Below are 16,115 nucleotides of genomic sequence, written 5' to 3' on the forward strand. Positions count from 1 at the left end.
GCAATTTTTTATGAAAAAAAATCTACTGATGATAAAAAAAAAATTATTGATTTAAAAGTAAATATAAATTAAATATATATATATATGACGGGTTCCACGTCAAGTGACCCAGGTCAAAAATTTACATGGAATATTTGAAAAATTTGTAGTTTCTGTAAAACAAAATGAAAATACGTTTTCTATTTTGGGTTTTGCTGCTGTTTTTCAACACTTTCTAATAGTGTGAACAAATGTAGAGAAAAAAAATTGTTTGACCTTGAAAAATTAAATTAAAAAATAAAATTTCATTTTTTTATCAAATGGGCAGTTTTTATTTTTTTAAAAAAAATTTTATCATAAAGGTGAGGTTTTTTCCTAAAAAAAATGTATAGGTCAAAACGTGGGACAAGAACTTTTAACTGGTCAAATTAAGCATTTACTTCTGCCGTGCACCGTCCCACAGTGGAATTTTTTTTACAATTTACTATTAAAAAATGTCTATAGCTTACAATTTTTAACCGATTTGAGTGTTCTTTGTCTTAAGTTAAAGGGGAATAAATTCTTAAGACATCCTTCGAGGCCGATTTTGGAGATTATAATTATTTATAATTTTTTTTAAATCAAAGTTAACAAATTAATACACTTTTTTAAAAAAGGAGGTTTATTTTCTTATTCCGTTGATGCACATGATCTAAATAAATTTAAATTCATCGAATATGACCACCAGATAATTAATAAAGCATAAAATAATCTATTTCAATTGTTATAAACAATATATAGCCCAACAACGAGTAGGGGCGGTGGATTGCAGAAGTAAATGTTTATTTTGACCAGTTAAAAGTTCTTGTCCCACGTTTTGACCTATACATTTTTTTTAGGAAAAAACCTCACCTTTATGATAAAAATTTTTTTTTAAAAATAAAAACTGTCCATTTGATGAAAAAATGAAATTTTATTTTTTAATTTAATTTTTCAAGGTCAAACATTTTTTTTCTCTACATTTGTTTACACCATTAGAAAGTGTTGAAAAACAGCAGCAAAACCCAAAATAGAAAACGTATTTTCGTTTTGTTTTAAAGAAACTACAAATTTTTCAAATATTCCATGTTAGACCAAAAATTTAAACTTTGACCCCCTCCAGTTTTTATATTTGTTTAAATAAATTAATAATATTTGGTATTTTTAATTGTATCTAATAGGACTACTGTTTCTGCAAAATTTTTACCCGATCCCAAATATTTAAAATTTTGACCTGGGTCACTTAACGTGGAACCCGTCATATATATATATATAAATTTTTTTAACATAAAAAGTTGCATAATTGGCAACAATACAGGAATTTCTAGCCCTAAGTTTATAATCAATTGAAATATTATTAATTGTTTAAACAATGGTTAAATAATATTTATTAGTTTTACTATTGTACTTAAGTGTTTAAATTATAAAAAATTTCACAATAATTGAGATAAACTAAAGAATTTCTAGTTAAGTACAATAAATTGGAAAATTAACAAAATAAATTGTTTAAATAATGTTTAAATAATTAATTTTTAGTTTTCCTATACTTTAGTGCTTCAGTTACAAAAAATGCATAATATAGAAAAAACTAGCAATTTCTAACCCTAATTGCAGTTTATGAAAAAAACAACAACAATTAATTGATTCAACAATGTTCAATTAATTAATTTGTTATCATTAGTGGATGTTTTACTCATTGAAAAATTGAGCAATTGAGAGTTGACTAGAAATTTCTAGCCCTAACTATTGTTTATAAACAAGTAACAACAATTTATTGTTTAAACAATTAAATAAATTGTTATAGTTTTTTTCGTCCATAAGAAACACTTAAACATTATTTTAATAGGTTTTTTGATATTTCTCTGATATTCTTTTATATTCTCGCGTCAAATATATGTGCGCGCGACGTCACATGCAAATCCCGTCCTGCTCGGGATAAACAAGGTTTAATAAGTCAGTTGTCCAAGCCTTACCATTTTTCTTCTCAACGGAATATTACTCAGTGGTAATTAAAGAATAAGTACTATTTTTTTCATTTTAAAATTCGATTGCAAACATGGTTTTTTGCTAATTTGTTATAAATGAATAGTTTGTTTATTTATTAAATTTCAATATCTTTTTACGAAAAAAATTTTATTTAAAACTTTGACTCAAATAAAAAGGAATGCCTCTTGGAGCATTAAAATCGGTTAACAAGTTCCTTTTTAATTAATTTTTTTAAAAACAGTGTCTAAAAACTTTAATTGTTTATAATAATAACAAAAATTTTTTTTTGGCACATCCTTTGTTATACTGTTTTTTGTATATAAAACACTATAGAAAAAACCACATTTTAACAAAAAATAAATTTTTTGAATTTTAGTTGGCACGTTTCAAATATTCTTACTCATATATATATATATATATATATATATATATATATATATATTATTGTATTGATACTGGTTGTGATTATTAATTGTTAACAATATTAATACTGTTAATTATTAATGTTATATATACATATATACGTAATGTAAAATCATGATACCTCGGATTAGCGTTGAAAAACATGATACCTCGGATTTGATTTGAAAAACATGACATATCGTCGTTTGGTTTGAAGAACATGACATGTCAAAACAAAATTTTTTTATTGAAATTTTGTTTGGTACCACTGACCGCGAAATTTAAAATGATTTGTTATATTACATTTTTAAAAAATATATGATAAGAGATTAAAATAAAAGTAAAATCTTGCACTTTACTCATATAATTTTAAATATTTCACGACATGAAATTTATTTTAATTCCCTATATTAAAGAACCAGTTGCTAGTAGAAATTGAACATGGATCTACTGGTGTCTACTGGTTTTAACTTCGAAATCCGATTTATGTAACTTAAACGAATATCAAATATAAAATTGAAATGGATTTATTCTGGATTGTCCTCTTCAATTTTTGTTTCGAATTGTTTTAACATGCATTTCTAATCTTATAATTTTTACTTGCATTTTCAAGTTCGCACATACTAAAAGTATCAGCTTGCAATTCCAAATACAAAAATTAAGTTTAAGTATTTACTTGGTTCAATTTGGATTCTCGAATACTACATTCTACTTGACATGTCAAATTAAAAATCATCAAGATAAGTTTAATTTGAATCGGGGATACATTCAGTTCTATTTGGAATTTCAAGTTCAAATTTAAAGAGTTTGATTTATAGCGAATTGGAAGTCACAAAATTGTTATTTTCGACAATTGTTATTTTGTAAATTGTCATTTTTGCAAATTTCCATTTTTACAAAATATTAACTTTTTTAACTGTTATTTTTGCAAACTTGCTTTCTTCGCATTGACAGTTTAAAGCAATTGTTGCTTCGCTAATTTGCATTTCTCGAATTGATATTTTTAGGAATTGTAACTGTTGTTATAAAAAATTATTTTACCTAATTCTCCTTCGACCTGACATATTATGAAGCGAAATTATTTATTTTATATAAGTTTCAAATATTTGACACATTTTAAATTTCGCGGTCAGTGGTACCAACCAAAATTTGAATAAATTTTTTTTGTTTTCGACGTGTCATGTTCTTTAAACCAAACGACGATATGTCATGTTGTTCAAATCAAAACCAAGGTATCATGTTTTTCAACGCTAATCCGAGGTATCATGATTTTACACCCAGCAAGCGATAACGATAATTGACGATGAAATACGAAGTGTGACGAAAATTTATTAGGAAAAATTTGTGAATTCGAAAAGAGCTCAGTGCTCTCTTCGTCGACAAACGAATAGTATGCGTGTTTTTGATTGATATTTGAACCAGTAAATGTATTAATTGTAATTGTATTTAAAGAAATTAATTAATAAGTAGAGTGCTTTTAGAAATTTTAATTATATATTTTTTTGTTAAGTATTACTTTGTTTCGACTATATTGATTAAAATGTTTTTATATATTTTTTTATTCCTAATTTCCTTCTTATTAACGAATTAAATTTATACCACAAGAAATCAAATTTAGAATTTTTTCTTAGACTTGTGCGAGTGTGACCATGGTCCTTCGAGCAGGATCTTCGATTTAAATTGTGAAATTCGAAGATATATCTCGTGAAAATTGTATATCAGCCAAATTGTGAAATTCATCTGTAAAAGAGAGCACTCAACGTTTAAAATTACAATTTAATAGCAAAAGAGACACTCATAATACTATTTTTTAAAGGATTTAGTGGAAAATCAACGTAGAATTAATTAAAGAATCCATTAAAGAAATCAAATTCAACGAATTATTTGCGAGTTTTGTACGAGGCGTCTGTGATCACCACAACGAAAATCATTCTATGAGGTCAATTCATCTACTTTAAGGTTGTAATTATAAACAATAAATTATCATCATCATTAAGTAAGTGTTTAGAAATTATTCAATTGATTAAAGTTTTATATTTAAATTTTATTTTGAAAATTTATAAGAATGACTGATCTTGAGAAGGCAAAACAAGTTAAAACTACGTGCAAAACGCGTTTAACAAAATTTGAAAATTTTCTTCTAAAACTTGATGATAGAAATATTCCAGATCCTAGTATAGTAATTGGGATTAAATTAAGATTATCAAAAATTGAAGAAGTGTGGTATGATTTTGATAAAGCGCAAACGGTTTATGAAATGTTACATCCGAGTGAGGAAAATGAAATTGAAAGAACGGAATTCGAAAATAATTATTATAAATATTCGGCTCATGCTTCAGTTTTTATAAAGAATTTGTCTTCTCAAGATTCATCATTGTCGCAAAATAATGAAGTGGGGATGACTCAAGAGTCTCGCATTGCGCGACTTGAGGCGGAACTTATATCTCGCGATAGTACTATTGATAGTATTAGAGAACTATTAACACGATCGCCTATGTCGGACACATTTTTGAAAAGCTTATCAGATTCGCTTGAAATTCGTTACTCGGGGGTTTTTGGGGTCGCTGATTACGAATTTAAAGTCTGATTTTAAAAATTCAAAATGTCGGATCCACTATGGCGGACACGTTTTTGAAAAATTCATCGTCTTCGCTTGAAATTCGTTACTCTGGGGTTTTTGGGGTCGCTAATTACGAATCTGATGTCGGTTTTTCAAAATTCAAAATGGCTGATCCAATATGGCTGACACATACATATTGGATCCGCCATTTTGAATTTTTTTTTATTTATTTATTTTTTTTTATTTTTTTTTTATATTATATATAATAATATAATATTATATAATATTATATTATATAATATTATTATTATTATTATTATATAATATTATTATTATTATCATTATATATCAAATAAATTAGACAAGGAAATACGAAAGGAGTGGGAGAGGTCAATAGCGGGAACTGATTTACCTAAATTTGAAACTTTAACTTCGTTTTTAACTACAAAATGTACAATGCTCGAAAGTTTGAATTCTCAATCATCCCATCAGGTAATAATAAAATCGAAAATAAATCAACAACCGTGAATAGAGTCCCTCCAGCAAAAATATTATTATCTCAATCAAATATTAATTGTATTATGTGTGATGGAAATCATTCGATTAATGCATGTGAGAAATTTTTTAAGTGTTCGGTTTCAGAAAGAAGTCAAATAGCAAAAAAAGGGTCTTTGCTATAATTGTTTAAGACGATATCACATGATTAGTAATTGTAAATCGGGCAATTGTACAGTGTGCAAACGTAAACACCATACTCTGCTTCATGACAACTCAAGACAATCGCGCGAGTCTAAGTCATCAAAGGCAGCCAACGACACATCTCAACTGACTGTTGGGCATGTGTGTGACTTATCGAAGGTTCTATTGTCAACTGCGATTGTAAATATTACAGATTATCGAGGTAAAAAACATGTATGTAGAATTTTATTGGATAGTGGTTCCCAACCCAATATAATTACCGAAAAATTAGCCAAGCGATTAAATCTCAATAGAATAAATTTAGACTCGTGTGTCGAAGCTGTAAATAACACTACGATAAAAAGCACAGAATGGATTGTTGCTGATAGTCATTCGAGAACATCAAATTATTCTAAAAAATTGACCTTTCTTATTTTACCAAAAATTACTAGCAATATTCCTGCCTTTCCTATAAATAAAGATTCCTTGGAAATTCCTCAACAGCTTACCTTATCAGATCCTACCTTTGATCAACCGTCCGAGATCGATGCACTCATGGGTGCTGAATTATTCTATGATGTTTTGATTCCGAATCAGATTCAACTTTCTCAATCTAGAACTGTTCTACAGGATACTCAGTTTGGGTGGATTGTTACAGGAAAATTGGCTTCTACAAATGCTAAATCCAATCTTCTGACTTCAAATCTTCGTTGCCATTTAATCAGAGATCCTTTATGCACTCAAATGGAAAAATTTTGGAACATAGAGGAATTGACGGAGAAACGCTTCTTTTCTAAGGAAGAAGAAAAATGTTAGGAGCATTTTCGGCAAACTCATCAACGAATCCCTAAAGGTCGTTATATGGTAAATTTACCATTTAACAAAAATAAAGAAAAATTAGGATCAACACTTGATGCAGCGCGAAGACGATTTTTTGCTTTGAAAACAAAACTGGAACGAAATCCAAAAATGCGAGAACAGTATAATCAATTGATGAAGGTCTATGAAGAATCAAAGCATATAGAACTACTTCCAATCTTGATCAAGGATGCATACTTTACTCCTCATCACGCTATACTAAAGGAATCCTGCTTGACTACAATCTTGCGAGCTGTATTTGATGCATCTTTTAAATCAGCAACCGGAATTTCACTTAATGACTGTCTGATGGTGGGACCAACTATCCAAGATGGAGTTTTCGAATTGATCTTGCGTTTCAGAGTACACTTGTTTGCAATGACTGCAGACATTGAGAAAATGTACCGGCAGTTTTTGGTACATCCTAGTGATCGCAAGTATCAATGTATTCTGTGGCAATATAACAAAAATGAACCTTTGAAAGCGTACCAGTTGAACACAATCACGTATGGCACATCATGTGCACGCTTTTTGGCTACAAGGTGTCTGAAGCAGCTGGCTGAGGACGAAATGAATTCCTTTCCAAGAGCATCGTCAGTTTTGGCTAAAGATTTCTTTGTGGATGATCTTGTTACCGGTGCAGATGAATTTGAAGAAGCGAAGAAATTGAGAGATGAATTGATTATGTTGACTGATGGTGCTGGATTGAAATTGCGCAAGTGGATATCCAATGATAAGGGACTAATGGAGGAATTTAATCAATGTGAGGATGACCTTTAGCGACGTCTCTGTGAAGATCCTGTGACTAAAAAACTGGGAGTCGTCTGGGACGCAAAAGAGGACTGTTTGAAATTCAAAATTGAGCTGGATCCTGAAACAAAAAATTTGACAAAGAGAGAAATCCTATCACGAATCGCAAAGCTACATGATCCTATGGGATTTTTATCTCCGATTATAGTCTATGCAATGATCATAATGCAAAGTTTATGGAAATTGAGTATAGGATGGGACGATCCTATTCCTGATGACATAGCTGCAACATGGAATCAATACTGTTCTCAACTGATGCATTTGATTGAGTGGAGTTTGCCGAGATCAATAAAATCATCAACTGATCCTGATTTACAGTTGCACGGCTTTTCAGACGCAAGTCTGAAAGCATATGGAGCCTGCATTTACATCAGATAGGCTAATGATCTCGAGTATCAATCTGTACTGCTGTGTTCCAAATCCAGAGTCGCTCCTGTAAAAACAATATCACTGCCAAGGCTGGAGTTGTGTGGTGCTGTACTGCTGGCAAAACTCGTCGAGACGGTCCAATCATCTCTGAAAATAAGATTAAAAAAATAACACTCTGGTCAGACTCTACCATCGTTCTTAACTGGATAGAAACTGAACCATATAAACTTTCTATCTTCGAAGCAAACCGCATATCTGAAATCAAAGGAATCACAAGACCACAGGATTGGAAATATATTCCAACAAAGGAGAATCCTGCATATGCAATCTCACGTGGACAATTACCTGAAGATTTTCTGAACAATTACCTGTGGAAGACTGTTCCTTCTTGGCTGATTCAACCGGAAAACACTTGGCCTGGTTATCAATCTGAAGGAATTAAAACAATAAAAATCCAACAAAAAACTTTAATGCATTGTCTTCCTGAAAGAAAATGGTGCATATGGAAGCGGTACTCCTCACTGACGAAATTGATTCGTGTTCTTGCGCTCTGTTTGCGTTTCTCACGCATTTTGCGCAGAGAGCAGGTTTCTGTTGGCCCATTGTCCGGCGAAGAGATAAAAACAACGTTGCAGAGAATAATCTGTGCTGTTCAACGTGAAGAGTTCTCAACTGAGATCCATAGCCTAAAAAATCATAATGATCTTCCAAAAACATAAAAGATTTTACGCCTGAATCCTGTGATCGAGAACAAATTATTGAGAGTCGGAGGAAGGATAAAAAAATCGGACTTAGGATATGATCAAATCCATCCTATTATACTTCCCAAGAGTCATCCTGTAACCCATCTTATCGTCAAAGAAACGCATGAGAGGTTGATGCATGCGGGAACAAATGCGACTCTGTATGCAACTAGAGAAGAATATTGGATTGTGGATGGCAGACTTGTCCGAGGAATTATACACTCTTGTGTAAAATGCACACGAGCGAGACCAAAGGAGATTATGTATCAAATGGGTGACCTACCCAAGGTCAGAGTTACAGAGGCTCTACCCTTCGAAAATTGTGGAGTGAATTACTGCGGACATTTTTTTTAAAGAGAAAAAGCATCGTAATCGGAATAGAGTTAAAGTGTATGCTGCTATTTTTGTTTGTCTTGCGACGAAAGCATTTCATATTGAACTTGTTAGCGATCTTACAACGGAATGTTTTCTTGGATGTTTGCGTCGTTTTTTTGCGAGACGAGGTAAATCTAAAATTATGTTTTCCGATAACGCTACAAATTTTGTTAAAGCCAACAATTAGGTCAGGGGGCTTCACGAATTCCTAAATTTCAAAGAACATAATGAAAAGGTCAAAAAATTTCTTGCAGATTCTCAAATTGAGTGGAGATTTATCCCTCCACGAACGCCACATTTTGGAGGAATTTGGGAGGCTGCATTGAAATCTCTGAAGCATCATATGCGTCGAACACTCGGGGATACGCTTTTCACGTATGAAGAATTGTCGACATACTTGACGGAAATCGAATCGATTTTAAATTCTCGACCGCTTACTCCCCTCTCGTCTGACCCGAATGATTTTTTAGCTCTTACATCGATACATTTTTTAATTGGTCGTTCATTGCTGACTGTTCCATCAAATGATTATTCTGACCTTCCTGTAAATAGACTGTCTGCCTTTCAGCACATTCAGAAATTAAAGTTAGATTTTTGGAAGCGGTGGCACCACGAGTATCTCACAGACTTAAATGTAAGAAGCAAATGGCATGTAAATAATAAAGAATTGAAAAATGGGAAATTGGTGCACTCGTAGTAATTAGAGATGAAAACTTGCCACCTCTTTGATGGTCTCTTGGTAGAATTATTGATGTCATAACTGGTGATGATGGTATTGTGCGAATAGTAAAATTGAAAACTGAAACTGGTATTGTAGAACGCGGATTAAAAAAAGTGTCTCTTTTGCCAATAGATATAATAGATAATTAATATGACTGCTCATTCGAAGCCGGCAATATGTTGCTGAGCAAATGAGTTGAATGAATGTAATCGATAATTGACGATGAAATGCGAAATGTGACGAAAATTCATTAGGAAAAATTTGTGAATTCGAAAAGAGCTCAGTGCTTTCTTCGTCGACAAACAAATAGTATGCGTGTTTTTTGTTGATATTTGAACCAGTAAATTTATTAAAATTGTATTTAAAGAAATTAATTAGTAAGTGGAGTGCTTTTAGAAATTTTAATTAAATATCTTTTTGTTAAGTATTACTTTGTTTCGAATATATTAATTGAAATGTTTTTATATTTTTTTTTATTTTTAATTTACTTCTTATTAACGAATTAAATTTATATCACAAGAAATCAAATTTAGAATTTTTTCTTAGACTTGTGCGAGTGTGAACAACTGCGTTAGCACAATTTTGACTCATTTTAGGTAAACTTAAAAGTGTTTGAAGACCACGCACCGTGACTTCAAATTAATATTCCGCAAGTCCGAAATACCTTGTCTATCAAGTTTTTATAAAAATCGTTTGGTTTTTAAATTTGTCCGCCATTTTGGATACGCCTTTTTGAATTACTAAAAACTGACTTTAGATTTGTAATTAGCGACCCCAAAAACCCTTAAATACAAAGTTTTATAAAATTCCAAAAATTATAGGGCAGTATTCAATATATTGATTTAGCTTAGGGATAGGTTTTGAGATAAGGGTTGAGATGATAAATTGAAAATAGTAGGCTGTAAAATAATATTACAATTAATCAACGATTTTTTTTTAAATCTTAAATTTTTTAGTTTTATTGGTATTTTCTTTAAATAAATCGAAATAGGGGTAGTTTTGGTGTTAACGGTTAGACCTGAAATATTAGTAAGGGTATGTTTAATAGTCCCAATAACGTTTAACCCTTAAACCGCACCCTGGGTGTGCGACACCCATGTTCTAGCTTTTTACTCTAATATCTTGTTTAAGGTCGTAAAAATGGAACATATGTCGTTATTGGACGTCACATTTTGTACTTAACTTTATGTTCCGTGAGGGACATTAGTCTCCCAAATGTCTTTGTGTATTTTATATCCTTTTTCAGCTTGGAGAACACACTTTAAAGTCCCCGGGTGTCGCACACCTAGTGTGCGGTTTAAGGATGGATTCGGAAGTGTGCAGTTTAAGGGTTAACCAATTTTTAAATAAAAATTTCCCATTTTTATAGATTTTTTGCAATACAATTGGTTACCTTCTATTTAAGAGTTGTTTTTACCCCTAAAAACCGTAAACGAATTGATCTCGAAAAATGGCTAAACACGGGTATCTTTTTTTAGCTCTAGTTTCTGAAAATCCTTAGTTCTTTCATGGGTGCAAAATCGTGTCGGACAGTGATATAATGAGAAAAAAATTATTTTTATGAGGCATCTTTGTTAACTCTGAGGATTTCATGATTACCAACTACTTTCTTATTTTCCCAAAATAAATTAAATAAGATATACTCTTAGAAAATAAAATAAAGTTTAAACAAGTTTTATGCAATGATACAACAAAGGTTAAAATGCACTGGCAGGTATTGAAACCCGTCAAAGAAGGGTTTGACAGCTAGTATAAAATAATATCTTCATAACGTGACGCCAAATAAATTTCGATGTTAATATAGTTCTAAAAAAATTTTATTCAAAATTTTGCAATTAATATAAATAAAGAGAATTAAATAAAAAAAAATTAATAGTAAATGTTAAAAGTTAAAGTAATGTGCACTTTTGATTTAATTCATTTAGTCCTTATGTCATCTAGGCGTTAATTTTAGTTGTAGCGGTTTTGACGTTTCTGCAATCAATTGTAAAACCATCTTCACTGGCAGTTTGTTTGTACATTCTATGTTAAAGTTTCTAAGGATCTGAAATTTAAAAATAAATTATTTCTTAGACATTTCGGCTTTTATGCAATTTAACAATATTATAACATTTTAGTCCGCAGGGGTACAATTTTGGGGGATTGAATGTCCAAAATTTGTTTAGCTGAAGTTTGCACAAAAAGTTTGCAGCTGAACTTTTTCGGTAAGCTGCAGACCAAATGGTCTTTCAGTGTATTATAATTATAATATTTAAGATATTGAGATCGATAAATTAATTGCTTATTAGATGTTTTGCAATTACCTATTCAGAAAAACACAAGAACATCCTTATTCAGTATATAAAGTAAACACATGAATTCGAAAATTAATCTTTTCCGTCAGATTTCAAATTATCAAGAGTATTACAATTTGATATCAATAATACTTTTCATATTAGAGTATTACAATTTTATATCAATAATACTTTTCATATAAGATAAACAAAATATTATAAAAGTTATTCTCAATGAAACAAAATAAAAGTAATTATTCATAGAACAATAAAATAAAAGTTCAATTTGAAATTTGACAGAAAAGGTTAATTTTCGAAATCATATGTTTTTACATTATATTCTGATTAAAGATGTTCTTACCTTTTTTCTTCTGAATCTTGCTTTCTTTGACGAATAAGTATAGTATTAATATAATTGATCGACACAAATAATAAATTAAGTAAATCTTTCTTTAAAATGAGAATTAACTGAAAAGAATCACGATAGAAAGTCAGACATGTTATTTGTCTGCAGATTGTAATACTCCAGAAATCTTACTTATCGTATTTGATAATAAATTCTAATTAGAAGAATGCAGTCATACCGCAGCATTTACCTGAGCTAAAGCTAAACTTATTTTGATTTCTGCTAATTTTTTGCCAATGCAACTTCGAACTCCAATGGCAAATGGAATAGTAGCACCAGGTTTGTGAACTCCATAGTAACCACGCTTTTCTAATCGTATCCATCTTTCTGGTAAAAATTTATCTGGTTCCACAAAATTCTCAGAACTTCTACCACTTGAATACAAGCTCATTAAAAGCAGTTCCTAGAAATTATAAATTTTTGCATATAATTGTAAATAATTGTTTTAAATTCCTAGAAACCTCTAGGGAAGCTTTGCGAAATTTAAAAAATTTTAAGATTTTTTTGAGTTTTTTTGAAAAATTATATAAAGTCATTTTTTTATATTTTGCACAAACTAGAAATTATTAATTACCTACGAATTAAGATTTCGAATTTATCAGCAAATAGTGACATCTGTTAGAAGTCAATTAGTTTAGAGTAAGGTGTTTCACACGATAATCATTTCGATATGGTTGTCGATATATAATTATCAATTTAAATTTAATTTTTCTCTGAAAAAATAAGCTGCGTCACTATTTGCTGATATAGTCGAAATCATCATTCGTAATTAAAATTCTCAACCAGCGAAAAATTCTAATATTAACTAGAAATTATGGATCAATATTTAAAAATTATTTCTTTTTTTGAAACTATCAAAAGTTATTATCTTCCTGTCCTTTTAATCAAGCTGCCCTTTTGAGTATACATATGTATATATAGTGTACCTTTTTGTTCACTGTATATCCTCCAATAACGGCATCTTTAGATATATATCGGGTGAGAAACGGTGCCGTTGGGTAAAGACGCAGTGTTTCTTTGATAACTCCTTTCAAAAATATGTCAGAAATTATTTCCTTTCCCTCTTTACCTCTAAGTCTGTCGTGAAGTTTCTCTTGCGTTTCAATATTGGTACTTAGTAAATATAAAGCCCACTGCATAGTTGATGTTGACTAGAAAAAAACATCATTTAATACACTGTTAAATAGTAGTTACAATATAAACTTTTTAGATTTTTGCAATATAAAGTAATAGTGAATATAAGTAGATCTATTACCGTATCTCCAGCTGCAATTATTAAGTCAGCAACAATTCTTACAAGATCCTCAGATTTAATTCCTGCATTCATCATCAAGTAAAGTAATCCATCCCCATTAAGTTTAAGTAAAAGATGTACGAGATGCTTAACTGCAGCCAGAGCATCATCTACAGAGTTAACAAATTGACGCCACCATAATGAATTTCTCTTCTTTGCATTAGTTGCCGATATCACATTCAATCGACTAGAACATTGAAATATTTTGTGTAAGATTACAGGTAGTTGGTCTGTTTCTTTTAAAATTTCTTCTTTACACTGGCACCATTTGGAACCCATTAGAGTAGCCAGTATTGCTGGAAATAATTAAATAGGTTAAGTATAAAATTATTTCATTTTTCGTAAACTAAATTTTTTTAGATAATTAGATAATAAAGTATTTATCAATTTATTGTTATTTATCAATTTATCAATTATCTATTTTTAGATAATTTCAAAATAAATATAATCTCATTTGCTTTTCTTGAAATACATGTATTTATGAATAAATTTAGAAACTACTTTACCTTGAATAGAAAAATTGTAAATTTCTAATTTTAAGTTTGGCACAACAAGTCCGTTTTTTGCATACGGATTTAAAGTGTCCACCAAATCTTTTGCAACAACATCACACGGATGGATCATGTAGTCCGTAGAATTAGTTTTAAGAAGAAGTTTGTTCAGTATTTTTCGAAAGTGCAACCATTCTTCTCCATCCCTGCAAGTAATTATATTATTTCTTAATATAAATAAGTGATGAAATATAAATGTATTTTAATAAAATTTTACAAATTGAATATTTAGAAATTTCTAAATGTTTAATTCTACAAAGTGAGAGTAACCTTCATAAAATTAAAGCATGGAATAGATAAATAATCGACCTAATATGCAATTATTTAAATTTAAGTTGAATAGTTTTACTTTTAATCAATTTAAAACTTATGAACTATAAAAATATTAAATTTATTTACATGAAAAAAAGTCCGCGTTGTTTTTTAAATTCTTCGTTGTAAAGAATCCAAGCTTCTGGTAAGAAGTGTTTTGGTGTCGGTCCTTCCAATTCCAGAAAAATTTTTCGGTATTCTTCTGAGGAATTTATAAAAACTGTTGAAGTAGACCCAGCATTACTCCGGTAAATAGGACCTAATTTTTTATGCCTTTGATCAACATATTCGTGTAGCCGTGCTCCCCATCTCGAAGCAATCATCTTGCCCATCTTCTGGCATTTGACGAATTGAACCTGTAGAGTTCACTTTCACATTAGACTTATTTATCTTTGGTTCACTTTTTTCCTCTAATTTTTGAACCAAAACACTATTTGCTCTTTTGGTGCAAAGTTCAGAAATTACACGAACTTGATTTTTACAAAATTGGGTAAAAGAGGAGAAGATATTGTTACTCATTTTTCATTAATAATGAATTTGATTTTATCTGTAAGAAACAAATATAATAGTGTAAATATAAATAATTTGGTCAGTTAATAATTACAGTTCTTATTGATTATTATATTAATTAATTTTACTTCATTTATGCCCAGTTAGAATAAATACCTTACTAAAAACTTCTGTACAGGTTTTAAAAATATTTGTAACCTTCTATTGTAGCTTTAATAAATCCTTTGAATCTGCGTCATTCAAAATTATTTCAGAAGCCTCCAAATTTCTAAAATCAGAAAAAAACTGTTAGTTATTCATATATTAAAAAGTTAACTTTTTTATTTACGATTTTTCTGACGTTCACATATAACTCCTTTGAGGGGCGGTGGGACGTATAAGTCCCACCTTTTGGTTTACTTTTTCTTGTTTTTATGGCATATTTGGATATTAATAACCACCTGTTTTTATTTATAAACTCTAAGGATATAATTTAATGACTTTAAATGAGGTTTTATAAACAATATATTATTGTTATCCTAATATTAAACAATCAATCTCTAAAAATTCAATTTCTTTATGAATTAATTTGACTATTATTAAACGATGAGTCATAATACTCTGAAAATTTTTTTTACTTGTTTTACATCCCTAAAACTACAATGAATATTATTATTAATAATTTTTAACACGCTAATTTTTTAAAATTTATTGTTTATAAATTTAACTTTTCAAAAATTTAATTTTGTCGACCCTTTCACGCCCCTAGGACATATATACGTTCCACCTACTAAAAAATCAATATTATTGACAAAAATTAATATTTTTGAGTCTAGTGCGTTATCTTCAGAAAGAATAGGGCTTTTAAAATATGTATATGTAACCTAGATCATGTTAAAAAATTTCTATTGTTTAAAAAAATTCATAAATTATTGTTAAAAATTACGAATTGTTTAAACATTTTAAAATCGACTAAAAATTTCAATGTTATTTATTTCAATGTTAACCCTTTAAGTGTCATGCTAAAATACAAGAAATTGAGCACGTATGTCAGCAAAGTTTAAGATTTTAAAAATGTAATAAATTTGCTCAAAATTTTACCCGGGGGGGTTTTTGGGGTCGCTGATTACGAATTCAATGTTATTTTTCTAAAATCCAAAATGGTGAATTAAATATGGTGGACTTTTTTTATAAATTTTTTCGAATTTGTTTAAAACGTATTACTCTGGGGTTATGGAGGTCGCTGATTACGAATACGGTGTTAGTTTTTTAAAAATTTTAAGTGGATGAT

The 16,115-nt window shown here is 29.8% G+C and overlaps 2 protein-coding genes across 2 annotated transcripts; one reads left to right on the plus strand and one right to left on the minus strand.

Annotated features, from left to right (window-relative positions):
• The first annotated feature begins 6,484 nt into the window (after window positions 1-6,484).
• LOC122503093 lies at window positions 6,485-7,261 on the plus strand. Its single transcript, XM_043613520.1, has one exon. The coding sequence runs from the start codon at window positions 6,485-6,487 to the stop codon at window positions 7,259-7,261; it is 777 nt and encodes a 258-aa protein (XP_043469455.1).
• Window positions 7,262-11,298: 4,037 nt separating this feature from the next.
• On the minus strand, window positions 11,299-16,115 carry LOC122503086 (cytochrome P450 315a1, mitochondrial-like). The gene is made up of 7 exons (XM_043613511.1): window positions 15,002-16,115; window positions 14,423-14,882; window positions 13,979-14,169; window positions 13,434-13,768; window positions 13,105-13,329; window positions 12,369-12,581; window positions 11,299-11,543 (listed from the first exon to the last, which is right to left on the minus strand). The coding sequence occupies exons 2-7, from the start codon at window positions 14,665-14,667 to the stop codon at window positions 11,433-11,435; spliced, it is 1,320 nt and encodes a 439-aa protein (XP_043469446.1). The 5' UTR covers window positions 14,668-14,882; window positions 15,002-16,115; the 3' UTR covers window positions 11,299-11,432.

This window comes from Leptopilina heterotoma, unplaced genomic scaffold, assembly GCF_015476425.1.
Source record: "Leptopilina heterotoma isolate Lh14 unplaced genomic scaffold, ASM1547642v1 Lhet_243, whole genome shotgun sequence".
NCBI lineage: Eukaryota > Metazoa > Arthropoda > Insecta > Hymenoptera > Figitidae > Leptopilina > Leptopilina heterotoma.